The 17026-nt window shown below is 35.0% G+C and overlaps 1 protein-coding gene across 1 annotated transcript in view; it reads left to right on the top strand.

Moving 5' to 3' along the window:
* The window catches only part of SLC13A1 (solute carrier family 13 member 1), a 91196-nt gene that overhangs the window by 26346 nt on the left and 47824 nt on the right, over positions 1–17026 (top strand). The window contains exons 3-6 of the mRNA XM_025380218.1: positions 1292–1428; positions 3920–4107; positions 4693–4750; positions 4832–4880. Coding sequence (XP_025236003.1) covers positions 1292–1428; positions 3920–4107; positions 4693–4750; positions 4832–4880 — 432 coding nt within the window. The remainder of the gene's footprint in view (positions 1–1291; positions 1429–3919; positions 4108–4692; positions 4751–4831; positions 4881–17026) is intronic.

The following is a 17026-nucleotide window of genomic DNA, read 5'->3' as shown; positions in this document are numbered from 1 at the left end:
TTTCCTTTTTGTTATTTTGTAACATTAGAATGGTTTTATTCCAACCCTTCCATTCCTTCTATTAGCTATTGTTTGATTTTTTTAGAGGGGTATTTACTCTTATAATCCTCTTTTCAGCACAGCCTTGTGATTCAGTTTAGCCAAGTGTTTCTTAAAGTTCTCTTGAATACCAGTCCCATGAAGTGCTCCACCTAAAAATTAAGTTAAAATGTTTTTAATAATTAAATAAATCTGAAAAATATGCAGGATATGCTATCCCCCTGTTTAAAAATGACATTATACACTGTTGTTTAAAGGTTTTTGCAAAGGCCTATAGGAGAGAAAATTCTGGTATTTCAAAATTCTGTTTTCTCAATTTAGTCAATTACACAATGCTTTAAAAAAAAGATTATGTACCTAACGTATTTCAGAGTATTCTTTAAGAAGTACTGCTGCAAATGGTTGCTTAAAGTTCTAGGTTCTTGACTAATCTCTGAATGGTGTTGACTGAAAATGGCTTAAAATGTTGAGTTTCATTTGAGGGTATTTGTTGAATAATTTTTTTTTTTGAGATGAAGTCTCACTCCATCACCCAGGCTAGAGTGCAAAGGCACGATATCGGCTCGCTGCACCTCTGCCTCCTGGGTTCAAGCAATTCTTCTGTCTCAGTCTCCAAAGTAGCTGGGATTGCAGGCATGCACCATCATGTCTGGCTAATATTTTGTATTTTTAGTAGAGATGGGGTTTCACCATGTTGCCCGGGCTGGCCTCAAACTCCTGATGTCAAGTGATCCACCTGCTTCGGCCTCCCAAAGTGCTGGGATTACAGGTGTCAGCCACCATGCCTGGCCTTATAAAAAGTAATTTCGAAAGTAAAATAATTCAATATATAAAGGCGTGACTGCAGTTACAGCATAATGGGTCATGATGAAGACAGTAGCAAGTTAGAGTTTGATTGAAAACTTTCCCAAATCACAGTCATTGCCATTCCACTATAGATACATAAACAAATTAACCCCAATAGAAAAGCACTTGCCTGATGTGACTCATAGAAGGCACTTACCTGATGTTACTCAGCTATTTAAAAACCCTGAGTACTCTTTTTTCTGTGTACTTTTCCTTAACACCATTTCTGAGTAAGAATATAGAATATGTCTAAATTTGTATTCAAACATGTCTACATTTTTCTCAACAAAATAGAAAGATTATGTGGTTGAAGGTCAAAGTTAACAGCAGCATAATAATGTCTTTCTTGTGCAATGTTATTTTTCCCCACCAAAGTAAATAATCATGGGTTTAATTGTTATTTCAGGTGGCATCTGCCTATTTCAAGGATTTTCACCTACTGCTAATTGGAGTTATCTGTTTAGCAACATCCATAGAAAAATGGAATTTGCACAAGAGAATTGCTCTGAAAATGGTGATGATAGTCGGTGTAAATCCTGCATGGTAAGTACTGCATTTACTGCTTCCAGTTTACCTGATGAACAAACCATTTTTGTGCATAGCAAATAACCAAATAAGTAATTCACGCCCAGGAAATTCTTTGTATCACAGTCAGACTTAGGACATTTTTTTTCCTCTGCAAATATGAAAGTGATACAAAGTGTACTTGAGTTGTAGGAGGGAAAAAAAACAACTTTCACTGCAGGTCTAATTACAGGGTGGTTGGAATACGTGCACACAACTTTCTCACCTTTTATGCATCATAGAAGTCAAAGCTGAGAGAAGCTTTGCACCTCAACAGATAAGATTGATAGACTTCAGAGTAGATTTTCCTCCTATCTCGTTTATTTGGCTGATTACATATTCAGAACTAGTTCAAGAGCGTCCTTTATCATCAGGGAGGATGTTACAAACCAAAGACAAAGACATTACTGACAAAATACAAATGTGTGAAGAAAAATTCCAAGGTGAATATTTTTCTTTTTAAACCAACTGTTGCAAAGTGAAACAATCAATTAAGACATTTCATCTATAGAATATGAAATCACTCATTTGACTGATAAAATTAATTGACTATTTTGGTTTTATTTCAGCTCTTGCTAAGAACATGAATGTAAGCTAAAGAAAATTTCCGTTGTCATAATCATTTGCATAGTGGCATTTTGCATTAAAGCCTTAGGTGTTTCTTCCCTTCTCATCTTTCTTTGAAAATCAGAATATTATATTGACTTATATTGCATAATTCATTCTAGGGCATAGCCACATCTGTGTTTTCATTTATGGTGCAAATTGTTTTGCTAAATACAAAAAAAAAAAAAAAATCAGTGACTCAGATGAGACAAATTTTCAATTTTTTTTGACTTAAAAACTGTATAACACATATGTGTTTAAGACATCATGTTGGCCGGGTGCGGTGGCTCATGCCTGTAATCCCAGCACTTTGGGAGGCCGAGGTGGGCGGATTGCCTGAGGTGGGGCGTTCAAGTTCAGCCTGGCCAGCATGGTGAAACCCCATCTCTACTAAAAATACAAAAATTAGCCAGGTGTGGTGGCAGGCACCTGTAATCCCAGCTACTCCGGAAGCTGAGGCAGGAGAATTGCTTTTACTTGGGAGGCAGAGGTTGCAGTGAGCCAAGACTGCACCATTGCACTCCAGCCTGGGCAACAGAGCAAGATCCTGTCTCAAAACAAACAAACAAACAAAAACAAAAACAAAATGACATCATCTCACTCTTATAATGAAATGGGGCTCCATGCCTTTTAGGGTGCTATAGAAATGTATCTCTTTTTCCTGACCCTCTGCTCGCTGTTCCAGAGGATGATGTGTAATGCACTTCACAGTTGGGCAGAAGTTCTGACCATTATGTCACTAAGCAGCTTTTCAATTTAAGGCATTTTCACCATCCAGAAGCTTTATCTGATCCCAGCATTTTTTATATGAAGATTTATTGTCTTGATAATGCCTTAAGAAGTTAAAAGTTCTTAATTTTCTTTTTTTACAAGAACCATTTCTTGTGTAAGCAGATTCCTAATACATTTTCTTCTTTTTTGTTGTATGCATTGAAAATGTTCACCTTATCTGAGTCTGAAACTTACAGTGTGTGGCATTGTTCTTGTACATCTGTTTTAAAAGGGTGTCAGATTATTTCACAAATGGCTCTATATAGAAAGGTGTGCTTCCGAATGATTTTCTAGGCCCGCCTACTCAAAAGAGATAGTTTTTTCCCCAAGTGTGGCTTTGAAAGTTTATAGATATGGCTTAAAATTTTGTAGTCTTAGGTATATTATTTTTAAGGAGAATAACTACTCTTTTTGTAAAAGAAGACAATGTATGTGCCCAGATCTTGACAATAGGAAAGGATATCAGATTCAGGAGAGCATATATTATAGAATATACAGAAAATTCAGAAACCTTGTTTTAGTAAATGACCTTAACTATTTTCTCCACCCACCTTATATTGAATCAGTATAGTGAACAAGTAAAAAGAGGCTTTATAAATATTAATCTTTCTTCGTCCTTGTACCTCCCTGACACCCCTATGAACAAACAAGAGTTATGGCTAAAAGATAAAAGAAAAAATAAGCGACCTTAAATTCGAAAGTTGATTGCATTTTCATCTTACTAGCATTTGAAGATAAGTGGTCAGCTCTGAAGAGCATTCAGATATTGGTGTAATATTATAAGCTGTTATGTCATATAACCAACTTGCAGTTTGTTTAGGTTGAATCATTTTTCTGTTTCTGAAGAGAAGATTTGCATGGTTCCCTGGCAGACAAATCTCTTAAGAACTCCACTTTTCCATGTGCAGCTTTGATTTCTACCTGGCTGTCACTGTACTCCAAGTTCATCATCTGGGCAGAATCTTAACCTTCCACGTTTTGAAAGACTTAATTTCCCAACTCACAAACCACATCTTAAACATCTTCCAGTTAAATAATACGGTGCTAGTTAAGCTAAGAGCACAGATCCACACTAACGGCTCTCTTGTTTCAGGCTGACTCTGGGGTTCATGAGCAGCACTGCCTTTTTGTCTATGTGGCTCAGCAACACCTCGACCGCTGCCATGGCGATGCCCATTGCAGAGGCTGTAGCACAGCAGATCATCAATGCCGAAGCAGAGGTCGAGGCCACTCAGATGACTTACTTCAATGGATCTACCAATCACGGACTAGAAATTGATGGTATCGCATGTTGATATGGCCAATCTGGGGTTTAGTCATTAGAGCAATAGACATAAACTCAAGAATTCTAAGTTGTATTTTGAATTAACTGTCCATACATGCATGATGTGAATTTAACTTCCTCCCTCTATAGTTCTCAGTATCTACAAAAATAGTTTTCTATAAATATTTTACCTAAATGGTTACATTTCTATTCGCTTGCAAAAAGAAGAATGCCTTTTCTATCCCTCAGCCAGACTGATGGAACACTCTCTCATGTCTTTATCAGTAGACCTCCAGGTTACTCTTTCCTGTCCTGAAATGGCTTTCCTGCATAATACTGGGAATCTTTAATTCCTACATTCTGTTTGGATACAGCATCAAATTTCACTGTGATTATTTCTGGCTCTGACAAACTGATGCAGTGAAAAAGTGTTGGGAGAATATTTGTATTTATAAAATACTTTAAGATGAATGTGATGTTAGTACACGGTGAATTTTTAATTTTCAATTTCTACTAATGCTTCCATCTTTGCATCCACATACAGGCAAACTCAATGATAACCCCTTATTTACATTGTTTTTCTTTTATTTAATGTTTTGCAGAAAGTGTTAATGGGCATGAAACAAATGAGAGGAAAGAGAAAACAAAACCAGTTCCAGGGTAAGGAATGTTGACATTTTGATTAGGATTTTTCCAAATTCTATTTTAATAAAATTATAACTGGATCAATTTGTTTTTCAGATGCAATAATGATACAGGGAAAATTTCAAGCAAGGTGGAGTTGGAAAAGGTACATTAATTTGATTCTTTCTAAATAATTATATACAAAATTATATTAGAGCTATAGTTAGATACATATGCATTTTAAAACCTGTCACTTGCTTCCTTCTCTATAAATTATTTTGCTTGACTAAGTAGTAGCATGGTGTAATGGTCTGATAAGCTTTCATGAACAGACAGGAATCGACATCCAGATAGGAACCATTTTAGGCTCTGAAAATTAGTATCATTATTTTCTCTTTTTATCAGAATTAGGATAATGGCAGTTGGCCAAGGTAGTTTAAAGAAATATAATTCCAGTCTCAGAATATTGCTTCATTTTCTTTTTTTTTTTTTAACTTTTATTTTAGTTACAGGGGTACATGTGCAGGTTTGTTATACAGGTGAATTGTGTCTTTTGGGGGGTTAAGATACAGATTATTTCCTCACCCAGGTAATAAGCATAGTACCTGATAGGTAGGGCTTTTTAAAATCTTTTTCTTATTGAAATCTTGCTGGCCTAATAGCCTGATTTTCATTAGGAGTATCATCATCATTTCTTCCAGGTTATGAACTTGGAGCAACTCCTATTCATGTAATTACAAATCATTATCTTTAGTGCTTCCATTGACACTAAAAAATTCAGTGCAGAATTCATGAGTTGCTTCTGTCAAATACAGGTGGAGGAGTTGTAGCCATTCTAGATATTAAAAGAGGGAAGATGATCTTTGTAAACTATCCCATAGAATTCATTTCCCCAGAATAAATCAATATAAAAATACTACATTAGATTGCACTGGGAGCAATATACCTCAAGACCTGAAAAATAAATCCTGCATAGAAATAGTACTATAGTAACTACGGCATTAGGAATAGGAAAGTGGGACATATATTTCTTCATTCTGGCCATGGAATGCATTAACATGTAGCTCAACAGGAAAAAGAAAACCCTCTTGTTAATTACAGAAATCTTCTAAGAAAGAGCAATTTCTATGTAAAGAGAAAATGAATACAAAGATACGTTTTAAGCCATTAGCTACAGAATATATTATGGGTTTTTAAAGATGGGAATTGCATATATATTTACGAAGATACTATCTTTAGAGATAGAAGTAATTCCTTTAAAACATGAAAAATTAACAGTATGCCAGGTATGCTATAGAATAATACATTAGAAATGGGCTTTAAAAACTTGTGAAAATTGGCACACCTAAACAGAAAGAATATACATGCACTCAGTAACTTTCTCATGGTCATCTTTGAAAACCTAATTTTCTATCATAAGGCCAAAAGTTTCAGTCAAAACCCTTCAAATTGATTTGCTATCCAGATACTGTTCCAGGCATTGTAAGCTCCTTATTGTAAGCAGCTCAGAATCTAGTGGAGAAGATGGACTTATAAAAATAAATCTGACATAAATACCACAACAAAGGCATGCACAGAAGCCAACACTTCTAGACAGGAGCAACCAGTTCCATCTGGGAGTATTGCAGGGAGGACGTACAATGTAAAGACATCTGAGTCTGGGAAGATGAGAGGCGAGCGTGTGCAAGCAGAAGAGCGCGAACTCATGAATGCAGGAACGTGTCTACCTTGTCAGCACTTTAAACTCTGGCACATTCCCATTGCCTGACACAAAGGAGGTATTCAATAAGTAGTTATCTTTATCAATTAATGAATGAGTGAAAGCAAAAGAGTAAAAAGAAGACGCTTTCTAATCAGAGAGTACAACTAATTCAAAGACCCAACTAAGTAAAGAACGGGGTTTTTCAGGAAACCTCTACAATGCAGATGCTAGAGATGAGCTGTTGTGGGGAATAAAATTATGGTATGGCTTTGCGCAGGTTATAAATATCTCTTCATCAAATACAAGGGAGTTTAGAGTTGATTTTATGGAAAACACAAAACCTTAAAGCTGCGGGGAAATATGGTAAGTTCTGCCCTTGGGACAACCGGAAAGTCAGTGGTGAGCTTTTTGATTAACTGAGCAACTGAGCTTTTTTATTAATTAGACATTGGGGATGAGGGAGAAAAATGTAGGAGATGCCTCCACTGCTCTAAACTAGGGAGTGATAGATTGTGATGCCATTGATTAGAATGCAGAACTCAGAGGTAGGAATAACCTTTCAATGGAGAAAAGTAAGATAACAGAGATGCATTTTTGGCAATAAAGATTAATATCTGAGTTTAGGAGAGGAAAGCGAGGCTTTCGAATGTTGATTCTAAGGTCTTTCTGGAATGCAATGCACAAAAATTTAGCTTTATATAAAAACAGGAATAGTTTTTTGCTGCACTATTCTTTATAAGATGTGCATGAGAGCATTATTTTATATATTGTACATTTACGATATGTTTTGATTTTTAACAATTACAGGTATATTTTCATGAATAAATGTATATATAGTTTGTGTGGCAATTATAATAAATGGTAGCTGTTCTTTGATAGATTTACCTTATATAATTTAACACTGATTATATGGAAGAATGTATATCTACTTCATCTAGCCATAAAATGGAAAAATATTTATACTCATGATCTATTGATCTTATGCTTTCTTCTTGAAGTAGGTGGGATATTCTATTGAATTAAAATAAATCCTGTGAGGTTTGACTTTGAATTTGACCTACAAGTCAAAAAAAATACAAACATTACTCCCTTTTTGGGGAGAGTGGTATAAATTAAATTTCAGAGAGGATAAATTTCCTTCAGTTCAGCTCTGATTTTGATCATTTCTTGCTTTTTGCTGGCTTTGGGATTGATTTGTTCTTCCTTCTCTAATTTTTTCAGTTGTGATGTTAGGTTGTTAACTGGAGGTCTTTCTAACATTTTGATGTGGGCATTTAGTGTTATGAATTTCCCTCTTAACACTGCCTAACACTCATGACATGAGTTTACCTATATAACATATTTGCACATGTATCCCCCAAACTTAAAATAAAGTGAAAAAAGGGAAGAGAAAGAAAATAAAAGGCTTAGTTTTTTTTTTTTTTTGGTAATCTGCATAATTTTGCTATGTTCCTGCAATAAAATAAATAAAATTTATTTCTAATGAAATTACTACAATTTTATTCATTTGAAGCACCATTTATTTAGTACAAAGCTAAAGATTTTAAAATTTTAATTGAAATCTCTTTACTAATATAATTAAATTAATCTAAGCTGATCAATAAGCTTACTTCAATTTTTAGAACTATAATATTTCCCCCCAAAGGCAATAACATACACTGATCCATATAAAATTTAGTGTGTAGTAAGTAGAAAGTTCTTAATAAGTAGAAAAAAAAATAGCCCCCAAATAAATTCTGTACTTAGCAATGGCAGTAATATTAGTTAAGAAATATACATTTAACATTTGCTCAATGTCACCTTTTCAACAAGACCTACCCTAACCTCCCTATTTCATTGCAGCCACCATATCCCATATCCTTTCTCCTAATCCTCATGACTCTACCCTACTTTATCCAAAGCATGTATCACCTTCCTACAGAATATGTAATTTGCTTAATTTTTATTTATTTTGTTCATTGTCTTCTTTCTCCACTAAAATGCAAGGTTCACGGGGCAGAGATTTTTGTCCATCTAGTACACATCACAAATATCTTGAATAGTGACTGCTCTGGAGTAAATAGTAAATATTTGCTTATTAAATAAATAAATTCATTAATATTTTTATCAAATGATTACAATTAGAGTAAAATAACTCATGTTGTATGTAAGCTACACTAAGTGTCCAGTGTCTAGTTAACCATCAGGGAAAATTCAGAGAAGTCACTATGGACAACATAACCATTAAATTAAATACTGTTATTTTTGGCTGCTTAAAAAAAACCAAACTACACGAAGCAAAGAAACAAACTGATAAACATTTAAAGTCAGCACTATGATTGCCATTCTAACTGGTGTGAGATGGTATCTCATTGTGGTTTTGATTTGCATTTCTCTGATGGCCAGTGATGATGAGCATTTTTTCATGTGTCTGTTGGCTGTATGAATGTCTTCTTTTGAGAAATGTCTGTTCATATCCTTTGCCCACTTTTTGATGGGGTTGTTTGTTTTTTTCTTGTAAATTTGTTTGAGTTCTTTGTAGGTTCTGGATATTAGCCCTTTGTCAGATGAGTAGATTGCAAAAATTTTCTCCCATTCTGTAGGTTGCCTGTTCACTCTGATGGTAGTTTCTTTTGCTGTGCAGAAGCTTTTTAGTTTAATTAGATCCCATTTGTCAATTTTGGCTTTTGCTGCCGTTGCTTTTGGTGTTTTAGACATGAAGTCTTTGCCCATGCCTATGTCCTGAATGGTACTACCTAGGTTTTCCTCTAGGGTTTTTTATGGTATTAGGTCTAACATTTAAGTCTCTAATGCATCTTGAATTAATTTTCGTATAAGAAGTAAGGAAAGGATCCAGTTTCAGCTTTCTACTTATGGCTAGCCAATTTTCCCAGCACCATTTATTAAATAGGGAATCCTTTCCCCATTTCTTGTTTCTCTCAGGTTTGTCAAAGATCAGATGGCTGTAGATGTGTGGTATTATTTCTGAGGACTCTGTTCTGTTCCATTGGTCTATATCTCTGTTTTGGTACCAGTACCATGCTGTTTTGGTTACTGTAGCCTTGTAATATAGTTTGAAGTCAGGTAGTGTGATGCCTCCAGCTTTGTTCTTTTGACTTAGGATTGTCTTGGAGATGCGGGCTCTTTTTTGGTTCCATATGAACTTTAAAGCAGTTTTTTCCAATTCTGTGAAGAAACTCATTGGTAGAGGAAACAACAGGTGCTGGAGAGGATGTGGAGAAATAGGAACACTTTTACACTGTTGGTGGGATTGTAAACTAGTTCAACCATTATGGAAAACAGTATGGCGATTCCTCAAGGATCTAGAACTAGATGTACCATATGACCCAGCCATCCCATTACTGGGGATATACCCAAAGGATTATAAATCATGCTGCTATAAAGACACATGCACACATATGTTCATTGCGGCACTATTCACAATAGCAAAGACTTGGAATCAACCCAAATGTCCATCAGTGACAGACTGGATTAAGAAAATGTGGCACATATACACCATGGAATACTATGCAGCCATAAAAAAGGATGAGGTTGTGTCCTTTGTAGGGACATGGATGCAGCTGGAAACCATCATTCTTAGCAAACTATCACAAGAACAGAAAACCAAACACCGCATGTTCTTACTCATAGATAGGAACTGAACAATGAGATCACTTGGACTCGGGAAGGGGGACATCACACACTGGGGCCTATCATGGGGAGGGGGGAGAGGGGAGGGATTGCATTGGGAGTTATACCTGATGTAAATGACAAGTGGATGGGTGCTGACGAGTTGATGGGTGCAGCACAGCAACATGGCACAAGTATACATATGTAACAAACCTGCACGTTATGCACATGTATCCTAGAACTTAAAGTATAATAATAATAATAATTTTAAAAAAGAAAAAAAAATAAAGTCAACACTATGGATCAGATTGCTTTCATTTTGGGTAGAAAGACAAAAAAGTAGTTTGTAACTAAAATTTATCAGCTCTAAAATTCTTGTTAAAAAACTGCAAAGTTCTCATACAGGTAATAATGATGATAATTTTGCTGGTGGTGATAAAGACTAGATGTTAGTGTTGAAGATGATGGATATTTAGTAGTCCAGGATCTTATTTTAAAGTATTTGTATCAAAGAGTCACATTCCTATGCTGCATATCTAAAAAAGAGATTTGTCCCATGACTTAACTTTTACGAAGTTCTCTTCTCATGATAGGTCATGGCCCAAATACTAACTGAGCTCTCTATTTGCCCAAAATAAAGTGGTGAATAGTTACCAAGCCAATAAATCCCACAGTATCCCCTAAAAGTAGCTGAAATATTTGTGAGAAGAAAAGATACTGGGAGAAGAAAGGAATACCCTAAAATTACACTGACAGTACCTGAGGGAATATATTTGTCAGGTTCCATTGGGGTAACTGGTAAACCAACCACCACGCATAAAATTTCCATGGGAAATGAGTTCTAGGTATCCAAAAATCCATTTGTAGATACCAAAGGAGGAATAAAGTTCCTAGTTCTTTCCCTCCCCTGCAAGCATTAGTATCATTCAAAGAGACACCCCAGAGTTTTACATCAGCTCAATTTCTAAACCTCCAGGCATCTACAAATGAAAGAGACTGGAAAATCAGTACACTTTTAATGAAAAATCTGAGATAATTGTTTTTCATTAATTTAATTTAACTTGTAATTCCTCAAAGGGATAAGTTCAAAGAAAAAGTATCCTTGAACAAATTGCATCTTGCTTTTAATTAGGTATTGTTTAGTTTGGGGGTGAAAATCCTTATGGTTGAAAATCCAATTGTACAAGACAACACTTTTTAATGTTCTCCAGAAATTCAAAGGAGTCTTGTAAGTACAGTAATAAACATGGTTCATAATATTAGAAACTACAGGCATTAGTTCTGCCAAATAAGGAGATGTTAATTCTGGAATATCTGGCTCATAGATCAGATATGAAAAAGGTATTTTAGCTTAGATCACATAACAAACACCAGTTGGCTCTGCTTCATTATTCTTCCATTTTCCTAAGCTGGGAGAAATTGGATGGCAAAGGCAGTAATTAGTCCTGCTCAACCCTCACCTGACCCAACTTAGGTGTCTCCTTTTATTCATGCAGTGGTTTATACAGAATGTTTATAGAAGAGGTAAGCAAGGAGAGAGAGGGAGATTATCACACACTCTTTAGGAATCACAGCAACAATCTGTGAACATGACCTCACTCCAGATTTCAATCTTTATTAGAGTCAAAGTGCTATCTCCATTGATGGCCATTCTTAGTTGTGTTCTCACAAAACATTTTTCTATTAAAGAAACTATTGATTTTTGACAATATCGTTTCTCCCATATATCTTTATTTTATGAAATACAAAAACTTAGTTCTTCGCATTTTGTGTTATTAAAATATTATCTAGCAAATAACATTGCTCAACCATATTGGCAATATCTGTACTTTAACTCTACAATAAGTCCCCGCACTACATAACTTATTTGAATACTATATTTTGTTTCTTGAAATACTCAACAGTGTTCTCCTATGCATCTTCTAGTGTTATTTTCTACAAAAAGAAATATGTTTATTTTGTCTCCAAATTGATTTTTCTGTATTTTGATTATGAAATATTTCATGCATATATGCATTTATAAAACATGACTAAACATTTTAAAGAATAATAAAATGAATAAGATGATGTATACCACATCCCAGCTTAATAACTAGAACGGGATTTCTAAAATCTACATGAGCCTTTCTCTGATTCTATCTCTTTTCCTTACACAATCACCCCCACCCCCTTGTCGAGTTAGCTATAGTCCAAAATTTTGTGTTAATCATTCTCTTGTTTTCTTTTGGTTTATCACCTGCACTAGTTAAGGTATGGATTGGTCACCATAGCAAAGACCAAAAATAGCAACAATTTCAACAAGATAGAAATAGGCTGGTATGGTGGCTCCTTCGTCACCATGCCCCTGACTCTTTCTATCTCTTCTCTGCCATTTCCAGCACTGGAACCTTGTAATTCAAGATGGGTCCCCCATCTCCCTCCGTCCATTCTGTACCCCAGCTAGCTGCTCAAGGAGAAAGTGGAAGGCATATGTACTTAAAAATTATTCTATTACTCTCTTGGATTTAAGAGTGTTCACATTTTCTATTTCAACATCAAACAGTTGCATTTTTAAAAAGAAATTTATGTGTTCCATGTTAAATTTACTGCTGTGTGGTAGTTTATAATATTTTCTTATATCTATTTAATTTCTACAGTATTTATAGTTATATGTCTTTATTTCTAAAATTTTCCTTGTGCCTTTAAAACATTTTTCAAATAATCTTTCCAAACTATATCTATTTTATTAGTCTTACAAGTCTTGTCAAAGAACCAACTTCTGACTCTTTTCACCCTATTTAATGTATATTTCATACTATTATTAATAGTTTTCTTTCTTTATTACTTTGTTCTGTCTACTTTATTTGTGTATTTATGCTCTTGCTCTTTTGCTAATTTTTAAAATTTGACCTTTACCTTATTAGAGTTTTCCGCTCTTCCAAAGGAAGGATTTAAGGATGTGAATTTGCTTCTATTACTTTAGCTATTTTCCATATTTTTCTGTTTTGTGTTTTCTGATTTCCATTATGCTAGCTTTTTTTACTCAAAAGATGCTTAGAAATGTGTTTTGAAATTTAAAATAAATTAGATTTTTAACTACTTTTAAATTTTTTCTAACAATTTTTCTGGGGTCAGAAAGTGTGGTCTACATAACAGTTTTCCAAAACTTGTTGAAGTAGCTTTTTGAACTAGCACATGATCGGCTGTTATAAATATTTTTCGTTGTGCTTAAAATAAATTGTACATTTTCAACTAATTAGGTTCAATGTTTCCCAAAACTCTGTAAGATCAAGTAGCTAGTTGTGCTTCTCAAATCTCTGTGCCCTGACCAAGTTTTGTCTCTTTTTATTCAGCAATTGATGAGACTGTTTTGTTAAACTCTCCCTCTATCATGTGGATATTCTGTTTCTTCTGATGCTTCTGTCAGTTTTGGTTCCTCTGTATTGTTAGATTATGTTATTTTGAACCCATTTAGAATGTTTCTGTGTGTGTGATTGATTAACCTTTTATTATTTTGTGCATCTCTTCATCTATCTTAATTTTTTTGGTCTTTGAGTTTATTAGTTTATTTGTCTGCTGATAATACAGGACTACCAGCTCCCCTACTCTCCCCTCCCCTCCCCTCCCCTCCCCTCCCCTCCCCTCTCCTCTCCTCTCCTTTCCTTTCCTGAGACTGAGTCTCACACTGCCATCCAGGTTGGAGTGCAGTGGCACGATCTCAGCTCACTGCAACCTCCACCTCCTGAGTTCAAGCGATTCTCCTGCCTCAGTCTACCAAGTAGCTGGGATTACAGGCACCCGCCACTACGCCCAGCTAATTTTTTGTATTTTTAGCAGAGACGGGGTTTCACTATGTTGGCCAGGCTGGTCTCGAACTCCTGACCTCATGATTCACCCACCTCGACCTCCCAAAGTGCTGGGATTGCAGGCATGACACTCCCAGCTTTTATAAGGCTAGTATTTACCTGGCATTTCCTCTATGCTTTCACTTTCAGTATTTCTGTGTCCTTATGTTTTAGGTGTATCTCTTTTATTATGTTTGACAATTTTTACCTTTACCTGACATGTTTTATCCATTTAAATTATTTGTGACATTGTATATTTAGAATAATTTCTACTGCCAGCTTTTAATTTTTTCCAAATACTTCCTGCGTTCCTATGCAGTTATTTTCTTTTTTTATTCCATGCTACACACACACTTGTACAGGTGGTCTATTCTACGCTTTGTGTCTGTTTTAGTTGTCCTAATCATTTTGCTGTATTATTAGGCAGCAAGGGTTGCCATAACAAAATACTACAGAACTGTATCTTAAACAATACAAATCTGTTGTATTTTCTGCCAGTTTTGGAGGCTAGCCAAGTACAAGATCAAGGTGTTATCTGGGTTGGTTTCTAGTGAGACCTCTCTCTCTGCCTTGTACAAGACCACCCTCTCATTCTATCCTCACATGATGTTTTCTCTGTGCACATGCAGTAGAAAGAGATATTTCTGGTCCCCTTTGCTCTTTTTATAAGGACATCAGCCCTATCAGATTAGGCACCCTTCTTTGTTTAAACTGAATTACCTCTGTAGAGGCCCTTTTCCAAACAGAGTCACTTTGAGTGTTAGAGCTTCAACATATGAATATTGAAGGACATCATTTAGTCATTAGTATCATGTCTACTTAATACATAAAAATTTAAAGATAATCCATTTTTTTCTCCCGAATGGTGTAAAGACCCTAGGATATTTTGACTTAGACCATCGCTTTCTATTCACATGCTACTATTTTCCAATTTTTTAGTTCTAGTCTATTATTCCTCCATAAATTACATACTTGTATTATTTTTTAAAATCAGTGCTCTGCAGAGTTATGTGCATATTTATTAATATCTTTGTTCACCATTGTATTTTGCTTCTCAGACCCCCTATCTGGGGTCATGTTCCTTCTTCCTGAAAATACTATTTGAATGTACTTCACAGAGTGATTTTGGTGTTAAATACAGAGTTTTTGTTTGATAGATGATAATTCTTGAATCATGTTTTTATAGTTATAGTGTGCTAAATAGGTTATTATTTTTTATTTTGCACATCGAAATATATTTATATATTTCTACTGCATTTTGGCTTTTTTTTTCTATTTAAAAGTCAGCTAGCTACCAGTCAAATTATTATTCCTTTGTAGGCAATCTTTTCTCTTTGGTTGCTTTAATGATGTGTGTGTGTGTGTGTGTGTGTGTGTGTGTGAGATAGAATTTTACTTTGCTATACCTAAGTGAATATTTCTCCTGAATCTGTGTATTGATCTTTTCCAACAATTCTTGCAAATTATCAGGTGTTATTTTTCAATATTCAATTGCCTCATCCTAGTTCTCTGTATTCTCTCCCTCTGAGTCTCCAATTAAACATGCTACACTTTCTCACGGTGTTTTCTAAGCTGCTTAGCTAACATCTGTTTTTCTTTTATGTGTTTTGCTGAACTTTATTATGAATAGTAACTTCTGATTTATCTTCCAGCTAATTAATTTTCTCTTTAGCTATGTCTATTTTGACCTATTTACTGAGCTTTTAAATTGTTAAATTTAATTATGTAAATTCTATTTGTCTTGTTTTAAGATTTGCCTATAACTATCATAGTCTTTTTCATATTTTCAATTCCTTCTCTAATTTTATTAATCATATGCAAATTTAATTATATTTTGTGTCTGTGTCTAACAGCTCTGAAGTCCTTGTGGGTCTCTTTCTTTGACTTAGTTTTTATTTATTTATTTATTGCTGGTTCTCACTTTGATTATTTTCTTACATGTTCAGTACTTTTAAACAGTGAAATTTTTTTTAGTTACTATGGAAATTCTTTAAGTCCTATGTTGTAGCTGCTTCTAAGAGTTTTCAATTATATTGCTATTTCTCTTTAACACACACAAAACATAAATTAATGCTTTAGGAAAAATGCTCATGGTTAGGAATTTTTAGGGCATATTGTTTTCCCTTAAGTCAGCATGATATTTTCTTTCTACTTCTGCAAAGGATACCAGCTTTATATGTGTTTTCTTATATGATTCCCCACACACATTTGACCTAGGGCAATATCTTTTATACCAAGCTCTCCTTGCAACATTTTAAACTGAAATCTTATTTTAAATCCAGCTTTCAAATTATTGTTGCACTTTAAAAGATTGTTTTAAATATTTTAAATAGCATCTCATTTAGCAGGGAATCTGATTTGTCATGCTGCTGGATAGACAAATATGCTATGTTATTATATTTTGTTTCAGTCATTTTTACAACTAGAAAGAGCAAGGTTTTTCTCAGTGGCACACACACACAAACACACACACACACGCTTTTTCCTAAGAAAGTACAAGGGAAGCTTCTAAATAGTTAACATTTAGGACAATAAAATTTTGTAAGTAAGGCCGGGCGCGGTGGCTCAAGCCTGTAATCCCAGCACTTTGGGAGGCCGAGACGGGCGGATCACGAGGTCAGGAGATCGAGACCATGCTGGCTAACACGGTGAAACCCCGTCTCTACTAAAAAAATACAAAAAATTAGCCGCGCGAGGTGGCGGGCGCCTGTGGTCCCAGCTACTCGGGAGGCTGAGGCGGGAGAATGGCGTGAACCCGGGAGGCGGAGCTTGCCGTGAGCTGAGATCCGGCCACTGCACTCCAGCCTGGGAGACAGAGCGAGACTCCGTCTCAAAAAAAAAAAAAAAAAAAAAAAAATTTTGTAAGTAAATACTGGATTTAATCATGACTTTTAACATTTCTAAAAATAGAGTTTACTTATAAAGAGGACTTATGTCCTTAATGCTACATTTTAAACATTTCTTTATTCATCACACACACAATAAATGTTTATTGCTTTATAAGCATACCCAAATTCACAATATGTAATAGTTCTTTATTAACTATGGTGGATATAAATTCTATTTCAAAGAGTCTTATCGATAACTTCAATTTTACTAACTCCTCTGAATTCTTCAGGTTATTACTGATTATATTTTCACCAGATCTTCATGAAGAGTTCATACCAGCTGTAAGGG

This window comes from Theropithecus gelada, chromosome 3, assembly GCF_003255815.1.
Source record: "Theropithecus gelada isolate Dixy chromosome 3, Tgel_1.0, whole genome shotgun sequence".
NCBI classification, from domain to species: Eukaryota; Metazoa; Chordata; class Mammalia; order Primates; family Cercopithecidae; genus Theropithecus; species Theropithecus gelada.
This window is presented reverse-complemented; position numbering and strand designations above follow the sequence as displayed.